The 24,314-nt window shown below is 44.8% G+C and overlaps 1 protein-coding gene across 1 annotated transcript in view; it reads left to right on the forward strand.

Moving 5' to 3' along the window:
* Positions 1 to 24,314, forward strand: part of CD81 (CD81 molecule) — a 73,684-nt gene that overhangs the window by 20,769 nt on the left and 28,601 nt on the right. The window contains exon 2 of the mRNA XM_067540604.1: positions 17,253 to 17,367. Within this exon, the coding sequence (XP_067396705.1) occupies positions 17,253 to 17,367 (115 nt within the window). The remainder of the gene's footprint in view (positions 1 to 17,252; positions 17,368 to 24,314) is intronic.

Below are 24,314 nucleotides of genomic sequence, written 5' to 3' on the forward strand. Positions count from 1 at the left end.
CATTTGTCTTTCAATATGGTTCAATGTAGATAAATCACTTCTCTCCTTGGATAAGCATAGATTACACTTGTACAGTTTATCCAGTATTGAAAATAGATCTGTCATGCATTTGTTATCCCAAACTACTATAAAGCCCACCGCTGTGTGTCAGTGTCCTAGCTGTTGAATGGCTTCTGTAGTTTATCATTATCGTATATGTTGGTTTACCCATATAGGCTCCATGTGGGTGCACCTGCATGGAGATTATTGCAGAATCAAGGCCTTTCTTAACTCTGTCCATTGCTATCTCTGTATTTTGGCAGTAGTTCTTGCTCAGTGTGTATATGAGGGAAGTACTTTGTACTGTGATAAGCAAATTACTGTCACTTGGCAGGCTCAGTAATGTAGCTCAGTGTTCAGTTGTGGTCTTTGGTGCTTGTATGGTAGCCTGACCAGAGACAAGCTTGATATGATGGGAGTATCATCACTTTGGGGGGGAGACTTTTTTCAGAGGCACAAATGCGGGTTTGGGTGGCTAACTCGCATCAATTTCAGTCCTATCTTAATACTCCAACTAGAATGGTCCAGGTGACATTCATACTCCCTTCTGTATCTGCACTAGCTATGGAAGGAGGCTTTTTATTTTCTGTCTGGTTTCTCAGACCTTACAATATAGAGTGAAGCCTGATTTACAGAGGATGTGCACTCGGCACCTTCAGGGTGCACCCAGATACATCAGATTTCTCCAGAGAGTCTGTATTGTAGGGTCTCTAGCTCAGTTTATTTTTTTAAGTTGTCTGTTTTTTTGTTTTTTAAGTCTGTACTCATTCTTGGCACCAGCATCTGCCCTGGTGTTGTGGCGTCTCATTGATGGTTGTTGGCCCACACTCTTCTTAAGTTACCAATCTAGTACATAAGGTTGTGAGTGTTCCTAGTAAGCGGCTAGTTGATCCCCTTCACTCCCACAATGTTTACTTTTCACAGTGATTCTTAAGTTGCTCACTGGTCCTTTGGAGAGAGAGAGAGTGGGGGGGGGGGGGGGACAAGAGATGGTGGTTGTCATCCTCTCGGAGTGAGAGGATATCCTGTCGTTCTCCTTGAATTCTTTCTCTTTTATGAGGTGAATGGACTTCAACCCAAAAGTTTTGTTGCTTTTTCTGAAAGACATTTGCCCTATTTGAGTTTGAGCCTCAGGTGGGGAATTCACTACCTCATTCCATGTGTGATCTCAAGGGCCCTGTTTAATTTCTTGCCCTCAGAAGAAATATCGCTGGGCTGCTTCTGCGTGGGTGTTTTTTTGGCCTAACCAGCCCATGTAAATTGGGCGAATCTTGAGTGGGTCACCGAAACAGTCAGTTAATAGCAACCCTTCAGTGGGGTGTACTTATCCACCCCACAGATCCCACCAATGGTTGGTGGCCTTTTGCTATCTGCAGTCTGACTAGCTATTACAGAATGATGTAGGGAATCTCCTAACTGAACTGCGCTGGGTCATCCATAATTCGCATGCAGCTTGAGTTTCAGCTAGTTTGAGCCTTAATGGTAGATGTCCCCATAGGACATTTGTAGTTCCCTACATCCTAGGGATATGTGTGAGGATGTAATTGAATGAGTAGCGCCTCTCATCTATACAGCATTTGGACCAAGTCTGTCTGACAAGCAGAACTGGGACATTGCCTGAGGGTGGGAGTTTGAAGGCGTCTGCCTCTGATATATCCAAATCCCCCACTCCAACAATCTACTTGGGTTTCATGAGACAGGCCAAAGGACACTGTAAACCCTTTTTTCTTTAATAATTGGATCACATCTGATAGTTCCCATCTCTTCAATCCCCACTGAAGCAGCTGGCATTTAGGTAGCAGATTTTTATCCAGAATAGCTTTTGGTTTGGCTCCTGCTTCTTAGTCTCTGTGTACTTGTCAGGATATGCATTGTGTATTTGTCTGCCTTTTTTTGCTTTTTTTTTTTTTTTAAATGGGTTTCCATGAGAGAGGGAGAAAGCAAAAGGCACCAGCAGCTCACTAGTTAGTCCTGACCGCTTGTATGTCACTTCCAAATGAGACATCCTGCTGCTAAATCAAGAGAGGGAAGGATGCAAAAGTACCAGCAGAATTTTGCAAAGCTGTATTTTTTTTATTTTTTTTATTTTTAGAAGCACTGTTCAGTTTCCTGTGGATGAGATCAGCCCTTGCTCCGTGCCCCTCTCTTTCTCTGGCGATGCCTCAGATTGGCTCTTCTTGCACAAAAGCCTTATCTACGCTACAGGGACTATACTGGCATTGGAATGACGCCAGCATAACCCCATAGCGTAAACTCCACCTACATTGGTGGAAGGACTTCTTCCATTGCTGTATGAAAACCACCATTCGGAGTGATAGTCAGCTAGGTGGATGGAAGCTGAATCCATCCAGCTGAATCTACACTGAAGTAGAGTGACCCTTGAGTGACGTAGATACATCAACCTAAATTTAAGTTGTAGACCAGGCCACGGGCTGAAGCATTGAAGGGGCTGCATTCCATCCTTATTGTGTGGCGGTGGTTTTTTGAAAGCTGAATATGCTGAGCACTGGCAGTAGCTAACTTCCAAAAGACTCTCTCTCTTTAGGTAAGCATCAAGTGCTTCTGTTCCAGAACATTGTGAGTCTGCTTCTCTCCTGTTATGTTCATGCCCACGTGGTTTTGTAGTTGTCATCCCAGGGCCCGGCAACCCTGACAAACTCTCCCTGGCAAGGGCAGCAATGTCACTGAACTCTAAGTTCCTGACCTTCAGGACTCTGCACCTTGGAGTGCATGAGATATTGCCTGCTGGCAAGCTCTGGGATATTGTAATAGCTTATCACACCTGCTAGCCACAAAGGTGTTTTTTAAACAGGACCGCTTCTTGCAGGTTTCTAGCATGACTTGCCTAACCAGTGTGGATGGTGACTTTGGTTTCCAGAGGCACTGTTTTCTAACATGGTTGTAAACCTACCTTGAGCCTAGTTCATAATGTTCCAAAAGAAAAGCCTGTAACTTCAACACTATCCTATCAGTGCGAGCACCATGGCAGCTCCACTGATGCTAGAGAAATGGTGGGGGAAACTATGAAAATCCTAAACGGCATACAATATAGGATGATAATCTATAGCATAGTTTGACTCTGTTTGGGAGTGGCAATCCCTGGCCAGCATGGAAAACCATATTGGCAATAGTTGTGTAACTGTAACATACACAGGACCTATGGGGTATGGTAAGTGAGCAGAGAGCCACAGAGACGAAGTCTGCTGAAGGAGGCTGGGAATAAGCACCCCCAGAGCTTTCTGAGGGAGCTAGGCCGCTCTTGTTGGAGGGAGACACAAGAAGTTCTTACCTAAATCTAGGACAAGATTTCAAAAGGGGCCTCTGATTTTGAGGTGCTTATCCTGGACATCGCCCTGGGCCTAACTTTCAGACTTTGTCAACCCAACTACTCCCATAGACTTCATTAGTTGAGCACCCAAAATCAATGGTTACTCTTAATTTGGGGAACAGGTCAAAGACCCAAGCTCAGGCCATTGTATCTTCCTCCTTCCTCATCTCCCCTTCATGCCCCTCCTCCCCAAATATACCTGTGTGTATCCCTCAAATGTGAAGTGGAAATCCATCTTGATCAGTTGGCTTCAGTCTCTTGTAGTTCTGAAGCCAGAGTATGTTGAAAAATTGGAGAGACTTCAGAAAAGAGCTGTTGTAAGGCCTTAAAATGAGGGATTTAAGGAGGTCAGTGGGCAGAGATTATTGATGAGATGGGTGAGAGATGATTATCAGTCTAGCAGCATCTACATAGGAGCAAGAGATCTGATGCTAGAGGGCTCTTTAATCAAGAAGACCACGGCATTAAAAGATCCAACATCTGGAAGCTGAAGCTAGAAGTAGTCAAATTGGAAGTGAGATGAAAACTTCTTAACCATGAAGGTAACTAACCATTGTTTACCAAACAACTGAGTGATGGAGACTACTATGTCTTGATTCAATGACACCAGGTATCTTTGTAAAAGATGTACTGCAGTTCAACCATCAGCTGTTGGGCGCAATGCAGGGATCACTGGATAGAAGCTATAACCTGTGCTATGCAGGAAGACTGGTATTTTCTGGTCCTTACTACAAACCCATCCATGGTGGTGGTCTTACTGGATGATTGAAACCTTTGTGCTTGCTACTGATACTTTGTCTAAAATACGTTTAGTTGCAGCACTGCTGCTAAAAGTACCAACGGATGACTCTGAAGTTGTTGCAGATAGACAGTCACAGTCAGTCTCTTATGCTTAAATGGGATCCTGAAGCAAAATTCAAAAATGATTTTGAATAGTCGTTGTTCTCTTCACTCTATTATTCAGTTAATCATTTTACATATTTTTCCAGCAAGGATGCAGATCCAATTTCAAATTACCGAAAAAGCTGAGACTGACTGACTGCACTTAGAGTGCACTTAATTTTGGAGTAAGCCCCATAGAACTCACTGACACTTCTGTTTTTCGAGAAAACAACTATAGGATGGGGTTCCCTTGGGAAAGCTGAGTTATGCTGAAATAAAATAGGGAATAGACTAATGGCATCACCATTATGGTCTGGCCATGATGTTCCAAAATAAGGGGCATGTATTATGTAATATAAAATAAGAAAATGACACCCAGTGGCAACTGGCAACTCTAGATTTCTCTTACTGCAGCTTTCTGTATCGTATACTTGGGTGATAGATTCTAAACCTAGTTACCTAATTAAACAAGCCATAAGGATTAGCTAAGCTAAACATTTATTTTTTTCTAGCAACATCCAACATAGCAAACAGCTTGGGAATTTACTTGTTAAATCAAGATTCTCTCTATGCCTTTTATTATAAGTATGAAGATGATGCACTGTAAAGTGAATTATTTAAGTTACTAACCAATTGATCCACATTGTTCTTTAGACATATCCACGTGGTTTTTCCTCCCAATAAGCAGTTTTCATTATGATGTTTCATTCTTGCAACCTGCACCCTGCTTGATGCTTATCCACCCTGCTTTGTAGTTAATAACCATTCTCTCACCAACCCTCCTATAGACTGTAACGTGTCCAAGGGCCAATCTTCTTCAGTCGTGTCAGGCAGGCAGGAACTTCTTGAGAATTCATTTTGCATTTTCCTTCCCTTCTTCCCTCTCCGCTGTGCTCCACAGGAATTGCATCCTCGTTAAACAAATGTGCGAATGTTGTTGTGACTGTCCATACCCCTGTGTTCACCCCCTCACAGGATTGATAAATTTTGTATAAAGTATGCCTTGAGGCAACCTTTTGAAAATTCATAGTTCTTCAAGTGCTTGCTCATGTCCATTCCATGCTCGGTGTGTGTATGAATCACATACACCAGTGCTAGAGGTTCTTTCCCCCCCACCCCCAATGGAACACGTATGTGCCCTTCCACGCCTCTCCAATTCCTTCTTACCACCAGTGATGGTGCTGGAACGTCCTTGCCTTGGCAAGCCTTTACCAGTGGTTTTCATCTGTAGTTCAGTGCAAAGAGCGGTTGGTTAAACTTCAATAGTTTAGAATTCAGTAACTTAGGTTAATTGTATTTAGTTTGTGGGGACTTAGCCCCAAGGACAGGGCATGCCCCAATCTCCAGGCTTCAAACCATGTACTTTTTGTAAAAAGCACATGCTCATGAACCCTCACCACAGCTGCTTGAAATGTCTGGATGAGACCCATGTTCAGGACAAGTGCAGGATCTGCAGGACTTTTAGACCCCGCACACAAAAAAGGATGAGACATCAGGCTAAGAGAGCTCACGATAGAGTTGGCCCTCAGACTGGCCTCTGAGCCAGGTTGCTCTGATTCAGTGCCCAGTACATCAGCATTCACCTGAAGCGTCTCCCTGCCCCTGGCACCAAGTTCATTACCAATCTCCATCCACGGTGGTGAAGAAGCTGCATGCCAGGAGAGGTCGCTCCCCAGCCTTTATGAAGTCCACCCCGGGATCTGCCTCTGAGCCCGGGCAGGAGTAGGAGTACCTGGCCCATTACGGTACTGTCTGCACCCGAGGCCTTTCAAGTGATCAAGGACCTGTTCTTGCTCTCGGTACCACCTATTCTCATGCTGAGACCCCATGCCAGGGCAGTTGGCCAAGAGTGGGTCCAGAGGCAGGCCCATGATGGGGGCTCCACAGAGGTCCCCGAAACCTTGATGCAGATCGCTGACACCCTGACAGCGGGCGCCGGTCCTCAGAGCACTGATGGTGACAGACTGACTCCCGGTACCACACCCCAGATCCTCAGTACTGAGCCTTGTAGTCTCAATGTGTAGGGCACCAGGGTCCCAGCACCGATCCCTGTAGCCACAGCGTCAGTCTCCAGAGCGTTACTACCGGTCACCAGAGCTTCATCGACAACCTAGGGATGCTCGTTGCCGAATGGCCGAACGCTGGCACCGGAGTACCACACCCAGCGAGACACTAAGGAGCTGGAAACAAGGTTAGCACCACTGTGGTCTCCAGAGGAGGAACCCTCAGATTCAGAGGGAGAGGAGGTCACCTTGCCCTACTCCCCCCCCCCCCCCGGCAGGGGGTTCCCCCCCCACCACTGACGAAATGGCCCAGACCGTGGCCATTCTAGAACCAAATGGAGAGTCCCTACTGTCCCAGAGTCACAGCAACAGCGATCGGTCTCAGAAACATCCAAGAGACGCTTGGCAACAGTGTCACACTTGTCCCCGGCCTTGGACGAGGAACCAGACCAAGCAGGGATGGCTTCGGTGATTCCCTTTTGAGGAGGCTACAGAGGAAGCATGTGATGACAGCCAGATTCCTGAAAGACTTGGATAAGCTCTTTCTGCAGGTCAGAGACTGGATTCCTCCAACTTAGTTCTGTCCAGACTCACTGGGTCTCCCTTTGAGACCAAGGCAACCTGTTTCCTTCTCTAATTGTAATTGCTATCAGAAAATCTACTTTCCATTACGTCAGCAAGACGTGTCTCCGAAATCAGGATCCCAACATTGGAACCTCCCTATACTGCATTTTACAAGGGTAAGGTTCAGCTGTGCCTTCACCCTGCATTTCTACCAAAGGTGGTGTCGGTTTCATGTCAACCAAAACGTCTTCCTGCCAATTCTCTTTCTGAAGCCACACAGCTCTAATGAGAAGAGACATCTGCACATCTTGGACGTCAAGCTAGCGCTGGCCTCCTACATCAAGAGAACTAAGCCCTTCTGGAAATCCACGCAGCTCTTGATAGCAGTGGCTGAGCAAGTGAAAGGTCCGCCAGTCTTACCACAGAGGATTTCCTCCTGGATCACCTCCTGCATCTGTACTTACTATGAACAGGCAAAGGTCGCATCTCCTGCCACTCTGACAGCCCATTTGACAAGTGCAGACTTTGGTGGTGGCTTTCCAAGCCAGCTCCCAATACAGGACATTTTCAGGGCTGCAATTTGGTCTTTGGTCACACCTTCAAGTCACACTACACCATCACGCAACAGGCCCGGGATGATGCAGGCTTTGACAGAGCGGTATTGCAATCGGCATGTCTGTGAACTCCTGGGCCCACCTCCAGAGGTACTGTTTCTGAGTCACTTAGCATGGAGTGGACATGAGCAATTACTCGAAGAAGAGAAGACTGTTACTAACATTCCATAACTTGTTCTTAGAGATTTTTCTCATGTCCATTCCATGACCCACTCTCCTTTCCCTCTGTCAGAGTTCTGGTAAGAAGGAACTGGGGGGGGGGACACCCTTTTACCAGTGCATACACGCACCACTGCAAAAGGTGCTAGAGCTAGCCGTAAGGATATCACTGAGGAAAAGATCTCTGGCACCAGTGCATGTGGCATGCACACACGCTTAGCATGGAGTGGACATGAGCAACCCATCTGAAAAAACAACAGTTGCTGAAGGTTAGTAACAGTCTTTTTGCTGATCATTATTGTGCTGGTAAAATGTGTGACAACGTTTGTATGTAAAGTTATAAGATTCCTCTGTATGGTATAACACCTGTTCCAAGTCTGGGGAGCAGCCGCAAACCAGTTCCCCAGAGGCTAAAGGCAAGCTGACATCTCAGCCAGGTGTCGCCAAAGTCAAATGGACCATCGCCTGGTTAAGTGGCCACTCTTTGGCAGAAAAGAGGGTGTAGGTTTAAAAAGTGTATATCTTGACAAAGAAACAGCTTGGGGTTCCTGTCCACCCAGATTTTCTGGGTGTCTATACTACAAAATTGTCAACCTAAGTTATGTCCATGTACAGCCATTGCAGTAATTAGATCTGTTTTGCATATCCACGTGATGCTTTTTGTCAACGATGCGCGTCCTCACCAGGAGCACTTGTGTCAATTTAACTGTCTGCCTGGGGCATTGTGGGACGTCTTCTGAAAGCCTGCAGCAGTCGATGTAAGCAACGCAGTGTCTAATCTGACGCAGTGTCGTCCTAAGCACTACGCCTCTCGTGGAGGTGGAGTTAACTCAGCATAGCGGACGAGTTACATTGGCAGGAATGACCATTTTAGTGCAGACGCTTAGAGTTAGGTCGATGTAAGCTGCCTTGCATCAACCTAGCTCTGTAGTGTAGATCAGGGCTGTCTCCTGAACCTCAACTGGAGGTGCTTCTCAAAGAAGAGAAAACTATAAGAAGGGAGAGCAGATGCCCCAGATCATTCCTCCCTTTCTGTCTGCCCATGACACCTGAAGCACAAAGGAAGCAGCGTTAGATCGGGGGAGGGAGCCTGGCTCAAAGAAGTTCATTTTCTAGAGTCAACCACTTCTTTGTCCTGACTAGTCCTGCACTAATAATGTGAAAACAGTTGGGGGGTGGCGGGCGCGTGGTGGTGTAGAATGGAATGTTGTAAAATAGGCTGGATTTCCCTCTGAATTTGTAAAAGGATGAGTGTAGGGAAGGACAATTTGAAAACTGTTTGGCTTATATTGGGGAAAGCTCAAGATTATTTAAGTAACAATAAAATTAATTGTACTTTAAAAAAATAGAAAAATAATCTGAATACAACAACAAAACATTGTCTGAACTCTTGTTCGAATTCTGAATAGTCATTCAATTCAATCATGCCCATGACCAGTTTGCAAACATTTGTGCATGTGACTGGAGTCGCCACATGGTGCTATTACAAATAACTTTTACAAGTTATGTTCTACTGAATATCTAGGCAGTTAGGTCTAGGAGGAAACAGAGCACCAGCTTTGTACAATTTATAATTTCCACTAACATTTTTCTGTATTACAGTAGTGTCTAGAGGCTTCAGCTGGGATCAGGGCCCCATTATGCTAGGTGCTGTACATACACATAGTTAGAGACCGTCCCTGCCGAGAGGTTATAATCCAAACAGAAAAGACAGAAGGTGGGAGGGGAAACAGATGCACAGAGAGTGGTGAAGTTTGTGTCCTCGGGTGAGTCACATTCATATAACTTCTATGTAACAACCAAGAAAGCTTAATATAAATAAACAGTCCTGGCAGAGTAGCAACTTTCAGGTATGGTCTAGTGCCCTATAGCTAACTCATCTCAAACACTTGTTCTGTAGTTCCACTCATTTCCAGGTGCTATCACAATCCAGGTACATCAGCAAAATTGGCCACCCCTAAAACTTTTGGTGTGGGATACAAGAGAAATGAACTGTTTGTACAGTCCTTGCCCCCTCAAACAGCTTACTGCAGCCTTAGTCTCCATTTTAAGTATCTGAAATAAGGATTCAATTTCACTTTCATAAGTGCTGTAATATGTTGCATTCCAATTAATTATTAAGCATATTTTTAGGTCCAATTAGAATAGGTCTTATTACAGAGATATTAAACTCTGTAAACTATGAAATTTACTAACGTAAAATAGCTCCGCTATTAAGCTGAATTGAGTTGTGTTTAGTGCAGTGTTTTGTGTGGTTCACAGAACAGCTGTCTCAACTACAGCAAGTGCCTGCATTTTAAGTACCACTGGGAAAGTATTCTAATGCAGTACAGAAACTGGAAATGAGGGCCAGCCAGCGCTGTGCAAATCGCCCAGTGGTCTGACAGGTCCTAGGAGTCCATGGACCAGAATTCAGAAACTTTTTAGCTAATATGTGCTGTGGATGTACACGGTGGCTCGTTGGAGCACTTCAGTATTTGTTGCAGACTCTCCTGATCATGTGACTTGTTGCAAATCCAATGTACATAGGATGGAGGACATGGAAGAATCTGGCCTCCACCTTGGATAGCTCGGAGTTACATTATGAACTAGATTAGCACCAGTGATGCATTGCTTGCCGCACAGGAAGTGAAATAAAGGCTGTTTCCCTGCTAACCAAGGTAAAGGAATTCCACCAGTGCCTCCCCACCTCCTCCCCTTGTCCCCTGGGATGGTATTAGAACATCAGATGCCTTCCCCCTGCCCCACCATCTCAAACAGTCATGATACAAGGCCTTTTAAGGTCCAGATGCAGGTACTGGCAGCGAGTCAAAGTATGGGGGGAAGGGAGGGCGGGGAGCTTCCTCTCCAAACCTGATTAGCCAAATTGCATTCTGCATCTCCAATCTAAAAGCCATTCCCTTGGTTCCGCAGGGAAGGATGTGTGGTGTTTACTGCTTTACAGACAACAAAATACCTTTTGGGATTAGGTCTGAGGAGGGGTGTTTTGAAAGCACTTTCTTGTCTGCATTAGTTTGTCCATTTTAACTGTGAATTAGGGAGAGCTAGACACAGTTTAAATTGCCCCCCCTCCCTCCCCTCCCAAAAAATTGACAATGTGTCTCTATTTTTACTATGTCTCCTATACAGTGACTAGCACAATGAGTCCCTGATCTTTGATTGGAGCCTCTAGGCATTATTGTAATATAAATAATAGCAGCTGGTTCACGTTGGAGTCTGTCATCGTAGGCACTGTTGACTGAAGTTCATATTTGTAGACCCTCTCTGTTCTAGTGGAGAGGTAAAGAGAAGCAGGTGCTCTGCAGAAGAGGAGGACTGAGCCTCCAGAAATGTAGCACCCAAACCTTCTTGAACCCCATAGGTTTTGGGAAGGTTTAACTTTCATCCCTAGATCCAAATTGGGATTGATGATCAGAGGGCATGTGTTCCCTACGTGTGATATCTTCCAAGATGGTGGAAAATTTGTGAGAAAAGCTTGCAAGATGTTACTAAAATCCGTACCAAACCCTTAAAGGTTAATCTGCTGCTCCTTCTACGTCATCGGAGAGAGTGACAGTTACCACTTGCAGCCAGGTTACACTGTGTGTGTGTGTGTGTGTGAGTGAGTGAGTGAGTGAGTGAGAGAGAGAGAAGGTGTTACCAAGGTGGCAGATTGTCTCTCTGAGCTACTTGTGTTAAATCAGAGCGCAGAGGAATAGAGACCAAGGGATGGCTGTCAGGGAAAGTGAGAAAGCAGGAGCAGTGTAGTGTTTTTTTTGTTTTTGTGTGTTTTGGGTTTTGTTTTTTTTGTTTTTTGTTTTTCCCCTGCCAAAATTCCATTAACTCTGAAGGAAAAAGCAAATAAGAGAAATTGCTGTCTGTGTGGAAGTGTCTAGCTCTCCTTTCAGGTTTTATGAGCTGTCGCTGGGCTGTTCTCTTTTAGGTTTTAAGAATTCTTCCAGTGGAAGCCAGGGTTGCTATGGTAATCTAATGAGTTTTCTCCCTCCTGCTTCTCTCCCTTTGGAACCACAAGTGGTCAGATTCCTCAACTATGTTTAATATATTTTTGGTGGTTGAAGGATGTCTCTTTTGGAAACAATGATGCGTCGTTCTGTCTTTATAATGGGAAAAATGTTTTAAAGTTAGAATATTCTCTCTCATAAAATAACTCTTTGAAGAATTGGGACAAGTAAACATTTAAAGTTCTGAGACAACTTGCTATTGGATTCCTTCCAAGTGTGATCTCTCTTGCTGGTTCATAACTATCACGTGATGGGTGGCGGCAGAGACTGAGCCAACCAAGAGAGGCACAGAAATTCAACAATCTAGTCACAGTGAGCACAGAAATCCTCTTTGGGTGGTTCTCCTCCTAAGGGCTGTTCACAGACTCCTGCTTTTAGAAGTGGCATTGATTAATTATGGGCCCATCTCTTCATTCCAAGTGAATAAATAAATGTGGATTTTATTATCATCCTAGACAACTGAGACACTCCAGACTGGATTCTGGTTTCCAGTTTAAAAAAAAAAAAAAAAAAGGACTTGGAGCTGAATTGGAACCCTGACTGATTTTTTTTTTTTTTTTTAAATCCTCACTTTTTCTATAGCAAGTAATGGGAGAGTCTTGGCCAGCTTGAAGCAAATTGTGTGAGGGCTTAGACACTGTTTGTTTTTTTTCCCTGTTCATAGTGACCACTTAAGGCTCTGCTGAATTGGAAGAGGAATTGGGCAAAATCTCTAGACACTGGGCTAAATTTTCAGAGGACCTACTGCCATGCCTACACTTGCTTGTATAGTTCTTTAAATTGTGTGCACAGATTGGGTGACTGCATGCATGAATGTAGGCTTCTCACTAGCCATTTGCGCATGCAGTCATGCATTTTGCATTTAGAATTATGTTTGCCTTGTGCACACGTGCGGCTTTGTGCACTCTATTGCATGTTCTATCTCATTGAAAACTTGGTCTGCTTTCTTGTAACTAAAACTATTTTTTTGTTCTTCTTTGGGTGGGGTTTTTTAACTCTTGCCTTCTTTATAAGAAGCAGATGTTCCACTAAAATTGGTCAAAATGTTCCACCTAAAATCGTAAACTCTGCAGTTGTTAAAGGAGCTCAGGAGAAGTAGTGACTGGGAACAGGCAGAGAGGAGTACTACAGAAGCAGCAAGGACAGTTGATACTACTGGGAATGCTTGTACCAGTAAATGGACAAGTTGAGCCTTCTCTACAGTACCTTTTGTGTTACATACCCTGCTATATGTTTGAGTCTAAGAATAAATGGCTAGTGCCATAAGAACGGTTACGGCTGAGCTTTCCAAAAGACTTTGTTGGCCTAATTTTCTCATTGAAGTGAATGGTAAAGCTGCTATTGATTTCAGTAGGAACCAGATTAGGTCAATGCTGAATAACTTGGAAAATCCCGACTGACATTGGCTTATGCAGTGGTCCTAAGCATTAGACGCTTCCTACAATTGTATAACTAATGTCTTTTGGACTACTACTGAAGAATCTCTTTATGGGACTGTCATACAACCTGTATTGAATCTCTCGTGTGCTTATGACCAATTTAGAGACCCTGTTTAAAAAAAAAAAAAAAAAAATCAGCCCTCTTTTTAATCATCATTGTCTTATTTTAAAAAAAAAAAATCACTCTTTTTTTACATGTGTCCTTTTAAAGGAGTTGGTACAAAGGCTAGGAGCTTTAAAATAAAATGGAGTTTGAGTAGGCCCCACCAGTGAGTTCAAGAAGTGCCTTGGAAATCTGCCTTTTAATATAGTAGACTTTCTTAGTTTCTGAAGTAACATCTTATTTAAATGAGATTCTGATTCCTTTGTTAAAGTAGAGTGAGTATTTGTGTGTCCAATGGATCAGAGAGAAATCCTGCTTTAACTTGAATAAGTTCCTCTCAAAAAGAGGTTAAAAGAGTCAGTCAGGTAATCCCCCAGTTTTGGGGTATGAACACTTCAATTATATTTTGGTCTTAGCCACCACCTTTTCAAGGGAGCTGTGTTTTGGTTTTTTTAAATTCCTGTTATCCTCTAGTAATACTCATATCCAAGAAGGGCTGGATATTTTGTTAAGAAAACTGTGGATACTATAGTGGCATCAGAACCATCTTCCTTGTTAGTGCAAAGTGACTACAAATTGTGCCTCAATTCTAATCCAGTCACGTGCCTCTATTTTATGGAGGCATGAGTTTATATTGGCTTTAAAGGTGTAATATAGTGAGTCTAGCCTAGCAATATACTCTTGAGTTCAACTTCAGTCTGGAGAACTACATAGCTCACCTCCAGAGACCAAACAAACCATTGGTAAATGTGTAACAGGACTGAGTGCATTATTGCATGCACAGGAAAGGGATGCTTCCTGTTGAGTGCTAGTAAAGATTTCATAGCTGGAACACGTGTGTACACGCTTGTGTGGTGCACGTGCGGTAGTCCATCTATGCTGCTGTTGTATTGTAGGCCTTTTTAGGTAGGGCAGCCCTTTCTGCCTAATCAGCTAGTCATGCTGTTCCTCTTAATAGTATGCACTTTTGGTGGTGTCCATAGAAGTATTGTAGTTACACAATGTCTTAAAAAAATAAGATTCCTCAGATTAATTTCCTAAATATAGATTTAGGAAACTAAAACACATGACCTTATTTTCAGAAGTGCTGAGCACCCAACAACCCCAATTGAGTTCAAACCCTCAGGTTAAGTACAGGAAATGTCAGTCAGAGAGAGAACTTGAGTTGATTTTGTTTGTCCAAACTTCTTATTGTGATCTCCTGAATAAACAGATATAATAAATTAACCAGGAGATGTGTGCACAGCCCTTCCATGCCACACGTCTTCATCTTCACCATAAGATTCTTTTTGATGAAGGTCAGTATTGGATTGTCATCCCGTGTCTTTTCCTGTCCCATCAGTTACCACTGATTTTAATTCTTTTTACTGTCACTTATCAGAGCTAGTTGTAAAGGAGGGGGCGAAAGACTTTGCAAAAGAAAAAAAAATTCCTGCATTTTTAAGATGACAATTTTGGTTTTTTCTTTCATCTGTTTTAGAAGTCACGCTTTTGATCAGTTCCTTTCTTAAACATTTGGAAGCTTTGGAAAATTTAAGTCACTCTTGAAAATGGGACTTGAGCTCCAAGTACTCCTGAATATTTTAACCTATATTATTTAAAACTAGGAGGGCCTGTATGAAAGTTGTTATAGTATACCTCTTTCTTTATTTAAAAAAAAAAAAAAATAGTTGCCTTTTATATAGGACTTGAACCTGACCAACAAATGCTAGACAGCAACTATAGTTGATTGTTCCACCCTCTGAAATTCTCAAACATTGATGCTGTGTTGTTTTGATGCCACTACAAATTCAATCCACACAGTTTCTGAATCAGCAGGGAGGTGGCCTAAGTTTTATTATCAGCCAAGCATCATGTGTGCTACAGATGCAAACTATAAAAAAAAATTGTGTGTCTGATACAGGTGCAACTCTAAATATACTTCCTGTATGAATAATGTCTATCAGTGGGTTACGGGTTCTCAGGTTGCCTGCTGAACAAGATGATCTTCATGTATATATCGAGGCAACTGCCATCTCTGGAGAGAAATTGAGTTGTTCACCTTTTATGTGTGGGTTTTTGGTTTTTTGTTTACTTCAGAAAACTAGTTGCAAGTGAAATGGCTATGGTTCATAACAAAAAAGTGCCATAAGACAAGGGAGTGGAGAGCTGGGCAAACAGAGGATTCTAGCTATCTCTGCTGGAGATGAGAACTCCCAAAGATTTCTTGAAGAAGACAATCTCTGCTCCTTAGTCTGGCTACGGTCAGATCAATGCACAGGGAAAGCCTGGAGAAAAATTTTTCAGACGTGCCTAAATTACTTAGGCATTTTTCAAAATCCTATCCTAAATGCCTAGAGGGGTTCTTACAGGGGAATTGTAAAGGTAATACACTTTTTCCAAGTCTTTACAGATCTTCTGATAACAAGTGCTACAAATGTGCAAGATGTTGCTGAGTTTTTCTTGCTACCTTTCATCAATTTGTACCCGTTAAGCATGCTTCTATAAAACTGGCTGTTGTCAAATCTTATTCCTGTGGCTAGTGGTTTTTGGGAGTACTAGAAAACTTGCTACACTGGGTCTGGTCAGATTCTAGATGCATGAAACTTGATAAATGCAACCATGCACTGGTTGTAGGAAAATAATGTGGATCTGAAGGAGAAATTGACAAACCTTGGAAACTGTTTTCTCATCCCTTCCCATCACAACAGGTACACAGTCAAAGGTGAAGCGTGAAAGCATAGCACATCCCAGTATAGGATAACTTCACTATAAGCACAGTGTTTAAAAATAATTGTTACCTGTAGCTACACATTCCAGAATTATCTAAAACAAGCCAGAAGAAGCTGTTCTGTCCCTATATCCTAGATGAGGAATACCACGTCTTCAGACTTACTACCTCCACTTCCAATGAGACTAAACTTAAATTGTACCTGTGTCTAAAAACTATCCTTAAAGCTTCTGTTGCAGATGTGGCTGTCTTTAATACTAATAATACCTCCTAAAAATACTTCTGTAAGTCTGTAGCATCGCTAATGGGGAATGGCTGCTATTTTACCCTAGAAGCATCTACCTTTCTCTAGTAGGAAATTGATCCTTGTAGACAGATTGTAAAGCACTGTGGAAATCTTCAGGATAAAAGTTCCAAAGGGGTAGCCGTGTTAGTCTGTATACAGCAAAAACAACGAGAGTCCTGTAGCACCTTAAAGACTAAAATTTCTGTGGGCATAAGCTTTCGTGGGCTGCAACCCACTTCGCCCTACCAAGAGCAGGGAGGCTCAAGGCTGCTGGGAAAACATGCTGTGCAGTGCACTTTGCTGCTGTTCCTAACAGGAACCAGACATAGACGATCCCTAAGGGGCATGATGCCACACCCAGCCATTATGACAGATGCTGGCCTTTGTGGCTTTGGAGAGCCATTAGGCATGTTAGTCATTCTTTCGCCTCCTCTCAGGGAATCATTACATTTGAAATGCTGCCCATATGCTACGAGGGTGGGAGATTCTCTCACTCCTCCTTTTCCTTCCAGCCTCCGGCAGAACAGAGAGCAGGTCTTAGGCCATACGTTTTGTTTTGTTCTTTTAAAGTATTTAGACAAACATAAAAAGAAATGCATATTTTTGAGCAGCTGCTAGTTGAGAGAGGGACTGGGATAGGCATTCCAGAGCCACTCCTGTGCCTGGACCAGACCTGTCATTCAACCTTGAAATCTGACACTCAGCTCTTCAAACTCAGCTCGGGTAGCCTAGTAATGAAGCCTATTGGAGGCAAAGGGTCTTATTCTGCAACCCCTCATGGGTAACTCTCGGGGGCTCTAGGGGGCTATAAAATCGGTGGGAGAATTCATAATTGGAAATACACTCTATGCTTAATGGCCCTGTCTACGGTCCAATATATTGGCTAAAAGGGCCCCCCAGTGAGCTGTTTGTTATGCATCCTGTGCCTCTGTGTAGATGAGCCATATATTGGACAGGCTTAGTAGAGCGAGATGTCTCTCTATATGCTTTGCCAGTGCCCTGCATGTTGGCTAAGGCCCCTGGAAGGAATTGTATTGTATGGAAATAGACTGTATATTGGACACGTTTGATGGAATGAGTAGTGTTGTTAATTATGTACCCTTTTCTCTCTGGTTTCTACCCAGCTGGCCGGAGGAATCATTCTGGGTGTGGCACTCTGGCTCCGTCATGATTCGCAGACCACCAATATCCTGTACTTGCATCTAGGTGACAAGCAGGCCCCCAGTACATTCTATATTGGTAAGTAGTGCTGGGAGAGAGGTGGAGGGAATGGGACTGGTACCTGCCCAGCTTGCCCTGTTCCAGTGAAGCATGACACTCAGAAATGCAAACCGAAAGCATTGTTCATATGCAAGTATCCTAAAAACATTGCATGTCCATATGAAATGTGTGGCAATCTATGGGATAAAGCATAGCTTGCCATATCTTACTAGTATGAGATTTAATGCATGAGCAAATCCTGTTTGTTTAAATATAATCTGTGTTGTATGCATCTCAGATCTTTGAGTCAAAGAGGTTAAAATGAAAAGCACCTGGGGGGGGGGGGAAATCTAGCTTTTCTGGGTGAGCAATAAAGAGAATTAATTTCCCCTGTCCCATTTTCACTGGTATCCTTTAAAAACCTTTAACTTCAGCAGGGAGTTGTGAGATGGGTCTGGCCGAGGTGAGAGGAGGGATTGCTTCTTGTAGCTGTGTTTCGGGATTGTTGGTTCTCTGCTGCAGGGATATGGAGCAACTAAGGAACAGTTGGCCATGGAAAATAAATTGTGGAGATCCAGCATGACTCATGTTTTCCAGGCGCGCGCGCGTATGTGTGTGTGTGTTAGGTTTAATGTGATTTCAGTAATTGGTCAGCATGCTGACTTGTTGGAAAGGGGAAACCCTTATTTGGCTGTGCTTGTCTGCACTTGAGCAGCAGCCCAAGACTTAGAGAGCATTGGCGTGAGTGGGATGTCTGCTTTCCAAAGTCCCCTTCTCCTATAGGGTTTGGCCTCTGCGCTGTGTATCTGAAACCAGCTGTCTCTCTGTAGGGGGAATGCTGAGGATGCAGTGGGAGGGGGAGGTGAAGGCTGCAGGGTACAGGGTGTGGACTAAGCATTCCTGCATTCTCAGGAGCAGACACACAGGAAAGAGATGCCGTCACTGATGGGGACCTGGGGGAGGAGGACATTTGGAAAAATTTATCCTTCATTCCTGCTCAAGCCAAAACAGTGTGTGGGTCTAATTCTCCTCAGATCTACTCCAGTTTTACTCTATTGGCTTTAATGGCCGTTTACCTGATTTTCATTCTCACCCCCTCCCCCCACTGGTGTGAGAGGAGAATCAGCCCATAACTCCTTCCCCACCACCCTCAAATAACCACTGTCCACTCAGACAAGGCATCTTCAATATCTGCACACACAGTTCTCTGGGTGGAGATCTCTTAAGACGCACCCATAGGGAGACCGGATAGCCTCCCACCTCCTGTCCCGATTTTTTCACACTTGCTAATAGGCACCTATGTAAGATAAAGCCCAGAATATCAGAATTGTCCTTATAAAATCAGGACATCTGGTCATCCTAGGCACCCCCCTTCCAAATGCCGGAGAAAGGGAAGGATGGTGTTGCTATCACCCAGCATGGGATATTCCTAGAGCTCTGGCATTGAGGTGTGGAGATAGTCCCTTCCTGTTTTGAGACTGAGACGAGGCGTGGCAATAAGAAAGCTGTCCCTTTTTAGAGAGAGAGTTTCTTCTATAACCGCCACCCACCCACTCCTCTCACCAGCCCACCAGCAGACTTCATGTGACAACGCCAGTGTTATGGCAGGCTGCTGATCTGTATTGATTCAGTGGAGACTGCTGGCGCTCGTAGCACTTGTGTATAAAGGTAGGATAAAAAGAAATGCAAGATCCAGAACCTTGGATCCCCTCCCCTCCTTACATCTGGCAATGGACTCCACCAGAGTGACCAGTGATCTAAAGACAGTCTCTTGTGTTGATGGAATTCCCATAACACCAGCACACCACTCTTCCCTGTCAAAACAATAGGCCATACAGTGTCCCTACAGCTATCTGGATAACTGGAGTGCACTGCCCAATTGGACAGTGGGAGATCCCTGGATTGTGAAAACAGCTGCCCAGACTTGTACTAAGTTTATAAATGGATCCATGCACCTGGATATACACTATACAGGTGCCTTCTGTGAGCCAGATGTTTTAATAGAGCTCTGCATCTGACATGACATTCACATTGGGTGCGGCACTCTCTTTGAAATCTGGCCATGCGTGCCCAGATACTGCAGAAATAGATTTGTTATAAATGCATGTAACAATAGATTGCATGTACCTGGATTCTTTTCCTTTCTGTTGTATGTTGGGAGAATATTAGAAAGGCAGAACTTGCCCTGCCAGGCTGGACCCAGTGGTTCACGTAGTCTGATATTGGCTACCACTGGGAGAAGGATACTATTTCCTTCATAGGAAGGTGTTCCTGTTCAACTTCCGCTCCCTCACCAAAATGACACACCTAGTCAGTTGCCTATTGCTGTACATAAGGGTGGGAGGCTTTAATTCCTGACTCCACAAAGGGTCTTAGTCTCTCACTAGGGCCATCTGTAGCGGTCTGCACATCGGCACCACGGGCCTTTATTCAGAGCATCCCCTTTTTCAGTGTAAAATCCAACATGGTGAGACAGAGTTCAGTGCTCTAGTTAACCCAGGGATTGGCCTAAAGATCAACTTCCTTCAGAAGGCGAAAAGTGAATCTCTCCCCTGCACCTCTGCCTGAGGTGATGTAGCCAGAGCACAAGGAAATGGGGAGGAGCTGTTCCTCTTCCTCCAACATCTGGGAGAATCCAGCAGTCAGGCAGCTAAATGGTTTCCTACAGGGTTTTCTGTCTCACTGTTTTAGCCTTTCTTCAAGGATGCATGCACTCAGGATTGGGTCCAATAGCCAATGCTAGTAATGTTTTAGAGTGACAGAATCAGCAATCCAATATGGACCTATCAGATTTTAAAGTAGGAGCACCTTAGCACTGGCCTTCCTAACACTCAAGAGAGGATGTGATCGCTTTCTGAATATAACTCAATAAATATTAAACAGATCCGCCTCTTCCCTGTGATGACTGTAATTCCCATTCAGTAATAGTAGTGGAGCATTTCCCTCAGCTGCTCTGGAATGACGTCTTATAATACCCTGTTTTTCTCCCCCACCCCACCCCCACAACATTCCCACTTCAGCCAGGAGCTTCTCTAATATGCCTTAGACTGGCCTGCTCTGTTCTTTCCCTTGCAGAATATTTTAGTGTCTAGTGTGTGGGTTTATTTCCAAAATCTGCTAAGATATTTTTAATAAATGTTGGCATAGCTATAGGAGAGCAGGAAGCAATGGACGTATCTGGGGATGAAGCCCTGATTTTGTTGGTATACCTAGTTAGGCTGCAGGGATTGGGAGGAGGTAGATCGGTTCTGCAGAGGCCGTTTTGCAGGGAAAGCTGTGTGAAGGAGGTAAAGTGACAACCAACTCAATCGGTTTTGCCGAAGTGGGGCAAGAGCTGGAACAAGCAAGGAAGCTGCATGGAAAGCCGTACGGGATACGGGCTATAGTGCTAGACGTCTTTGCTTGCTGGATGTGGTATGCTGGAAGGTTCCATCTTCCTTCCCAAAAATGAAGCTACTCTCCTCATGAGAAGGCTGGCGTGCATGCTTGTTCCCAGTGTTTATGTTCTCCAGCTTTCTTCATTCCATCTTGGCAGAGGGAGTGGAGCAGCTGGATGTTATTTTAATGCTAGGAGAAGATTCTTCTCTTCCTTCCCCCCCCCTCCCTTTCAGTTAAGCTTGGGCCTCACAACCGAGTGCCTGTTAAATGTCAGTCAGGGAAAGAGCTCTCTGGGGTGCTGCCCTGGGGAGGGGAGGAGCCTGTAGTGAAGCATAGTGGAGGGAGGGGGAGAGTCTCACATGATGCAGTCCCTGGACCTTGACCGTTGGATGCACCTGTTGCTGCAGATTCATGTGCCAGTGGGCAGCTGCTGTCCCCATTCATGTTTTCATTCCTTGTTGAAGGGCACTTGGGGCTGGGTTTTCCACAGGAAATAGCCTTTTGATGTGCTTTAGCTTCCCACTGTCTCCAACCAGTTCCACTTATCTGCTTGTTTTGAATGGGCTTCCAAGGACATCATAAGCTTCTATTTGTTCACTCTTTGGTTATGCTTCAATCTAATCACAGCTGCTCTCTGCAGCCTTCTTCATTTTGAGCTTCTCTGAGTGTGGACATGACCATCCAGAAAATAGTATTTAACCTGTTCAGCTCCTCCAAAAGATGGCGAGGTGGTCTTTCAGCAGCTTAATAAGGCAAGGCACTTCCTGGGTGGCAGCTTGATGCCGCTGTTGTGGAGTAGCAAGGCAATATTCATGAGCATGCTTTCTCTGCATTATAGCTGGGTGCACAGTCTGCTTCATGCATCGTAACATGCTTGCCAGGCCTGCTTCTCCCTTATGTGGGGCTGTTTATAAAGGGGGAGAGGGGTTGACTCCTCCTTTCAAACTCCCACTCCATTTTTATTCTTCGGAGGAGGATGGTAGGGTGCGCGCACGCTCGTGCGCTCTCTCTCACACTCTCATTCTCTCTCACTCTAGTAGGGAAAGTTTTGCAGGAGCACCTACTTACAAATATACCCCAGTGGGGAGATTTTTACAGGTTTGCCCCCTTTCACAAATATCTCCAAACGGTGAGGTGATTCCCTCCCCAGGGCAAACCGCTATCTTTCAGTGGGAGCTGTGTGCCTGATTGCCTTCTCTGCCTTTTGAGAATCACCTCTGTATCTCGAAGGAGCAATTGGCTTGCTCCCAGATTCACCCCCCCCCCCTTATTGGTAGCTGCAGAACCAGAAGCACCACTGCGTCATTCTACACTGCAGACGTAGTATTTGTTCATAGATGGGTAGAAGATAAACAACCTGTTGACCTGTCAGACTCTAACAATCGATTAACCATTCATTAAAATATCTATACAGGGGCCTGTGCAGGAACGTAAATTCCACTGCTTTTGGAGGGACACCGTGCCCTCACTGGGGCTCCAGGGGCTGGAGGAGCTCTCTCATTTTCTCTATTGGGGCAAGCTCTCTGCCCCTGCTGACTATGCGGGGGGGGGGACAGCGGGGGCGGGGGGTGTCCCCCACTTGTCCTCCTCCCCCTTGTGCACACCCCTGTATCTATATTAACATTTACTTCAAAGTGTGACCAAACTACCTACCAATGCTCCTGGATAAAAAAATGGGTTGGGAGACCCTCTTTCATCTCTCCAGGCCTAGAGACTGTTAATGGTATTCATGTGTCCCAAGTTGCATAGGCTGTAAGTACTAGAGTGACAGCGTGTTCCAGCTGCTGCTGCTTCAACATTCCCTCCCCAAACTGTAGAGAGGCAGCCGGATGGGAGTTGAGGCAGACGGCTTGACAAAGGATGCCTTGTTTAGTCCCCAAACGAGATTAATGGGAGCTCGGTCATCCGTGGCTCACTTAATCCAGCTGAGTAAGGCTGACAGCCCTATCCTGCAAATACTTCATTGTGTGCTGTACGAGTAGTTCCGGCGAGGGTAGTAGGACTATTTTGCAGGAGGAAGGGTTTGTCGGATTGGGCCCCTGTTGGGAATCTTGTGATCCTGGCCGGCAAGGCGCATACGTCTTCTCCTCCTTCAATCCCCTCAAGAGACGTAATGATGCAGTTTGTGAAACGAAGCTCCTGGAGAGCTTGCAGGGTAAAGGAAGGTCAGAGGGTGGCTCCTGGAGACGAGTTCTCCTCGGAGGCTGTGAGCTTTTAGTAATTTTGTAGCAGGCTTGGGAGGGGAAGGAAGGAGAGTAGAGGCAAGAGGTTCCAAGTACAGAGGATGAGTCACATCTCTGGAGGAAGGAGGGATGGCTTATGTATGCTATAGTGAAAACCCAAGAAAGCAGAAGGAAGAGAAGTGGTGGCTGCTGTGAGACAGCGCTACGTCATGTACATCTTCAGAGACTGGGAGGAGGGAACTAGGTGTTCCTGTGGCTCCTCTCATCTGTAACGGCCACTTCCTTAGGGGCTTGGCCCTGGGTGAGTGCTCTGGAGATGCCAAATTGCGAGAGCATAGGCTGCTTGCTGACCCCTGCCATGCTTTGTGGGAAGGGGCTGGCTGCCGCACTGTGAGGGGCTGGCTCTCCCACATTGTTAGCTAGCTTGGGGTATCATGACCTTGGTAGATGAGTCACTCTTTTTTTTAATTTTTAAAATAAAGTTATGTCACCTTCATCCTATAAAATGGAAGCATTTCTAGGAAGGCTAGCTCTGTAGTCTCACTGAGTGTCCTGCTGTTTCATTCTACCTTCATCTGCCAGCTCCACCAGGTGTTATCTATATCTCTCCCTTTCAGTGCTTTTTCCCCTGCTCATCTCTTTCCTCCAATCATCCCAAGCACTGGGGGGAGGAGGGAGAATTCAGCTGCTAATTTTCCTTCTCAACCCTCGGGTTCAAATTCTGCTCTAGATCCCATCCAAGCTGCCCCCATTATAGATAGTCAAAGGAGGTTGTACCAATGAAGCAGAGGGTAGAATCTGGCCTTTTGTCGTCATCTTTGATTGGCTGTTTCTCCTGGAAAACAGGGTTGGGGAGGGTGCCATATTATTCATTAACCCCTTAAATACATTTATTTCTACTTAGGATATTTCTACTTAGCACCTACATCTTTCTGTTCTGCTACTTCCTGCCAGTGAGACAGTCCAAAACTTTGACTAGAGGATTACCTGGCCTTCTCCCTAGTCTGTGGGAGCAGCAGTTCATGATGTAAAAGGAAAGACTCCATTGTGTCAGTTCTCTGGGGGCTGAGATTCTGCTTGTCATGTGAGTCTCACAGGCGCGGTCTTGGCCCTATGTTGCAGCTGAGATATTTAGCAGCTGAGCAAAGTAACTCTAGGCATGCTGTCACCATGTTTGGGTGCAGGATGTTCCAGGGTACATGCTGGGAGGGGAGGGGAGAAGTAGATGGCATAAGAATGATCTAGCCTCATGTGATGTGACGGGCTGGCTCTCCTGGAAGAGCTTTGGTAGCAAGGAGTCCCAGGGTCCCAGCAACACTTGGTGTTTTGGTCCTGCTGATTGGATGTAAACATCTGAGTCAGGGTCACAGACGAACAACTGTCCCTGCTTTAGCAGCATGAAGGAAAACTTAGATTGGAGTCTAG

The sequence above is a fragment of the Emydura macquarii genome, unplaced genomic scaffold (assembly GCF_026122565.2).
Source record: "Emydura macquarii macquarii isolate MOO-44397 ecotype Brisbane River unplaced genomic scaffold, CSIRO-AGI_Emac_v2 contig_587, whole genome shotgun sequence".
Lineage (NCBI taxonomy): Eukaryota > Metazoa > Chordata > Testudines > Chelidae > Emydura > Emydura macquarii.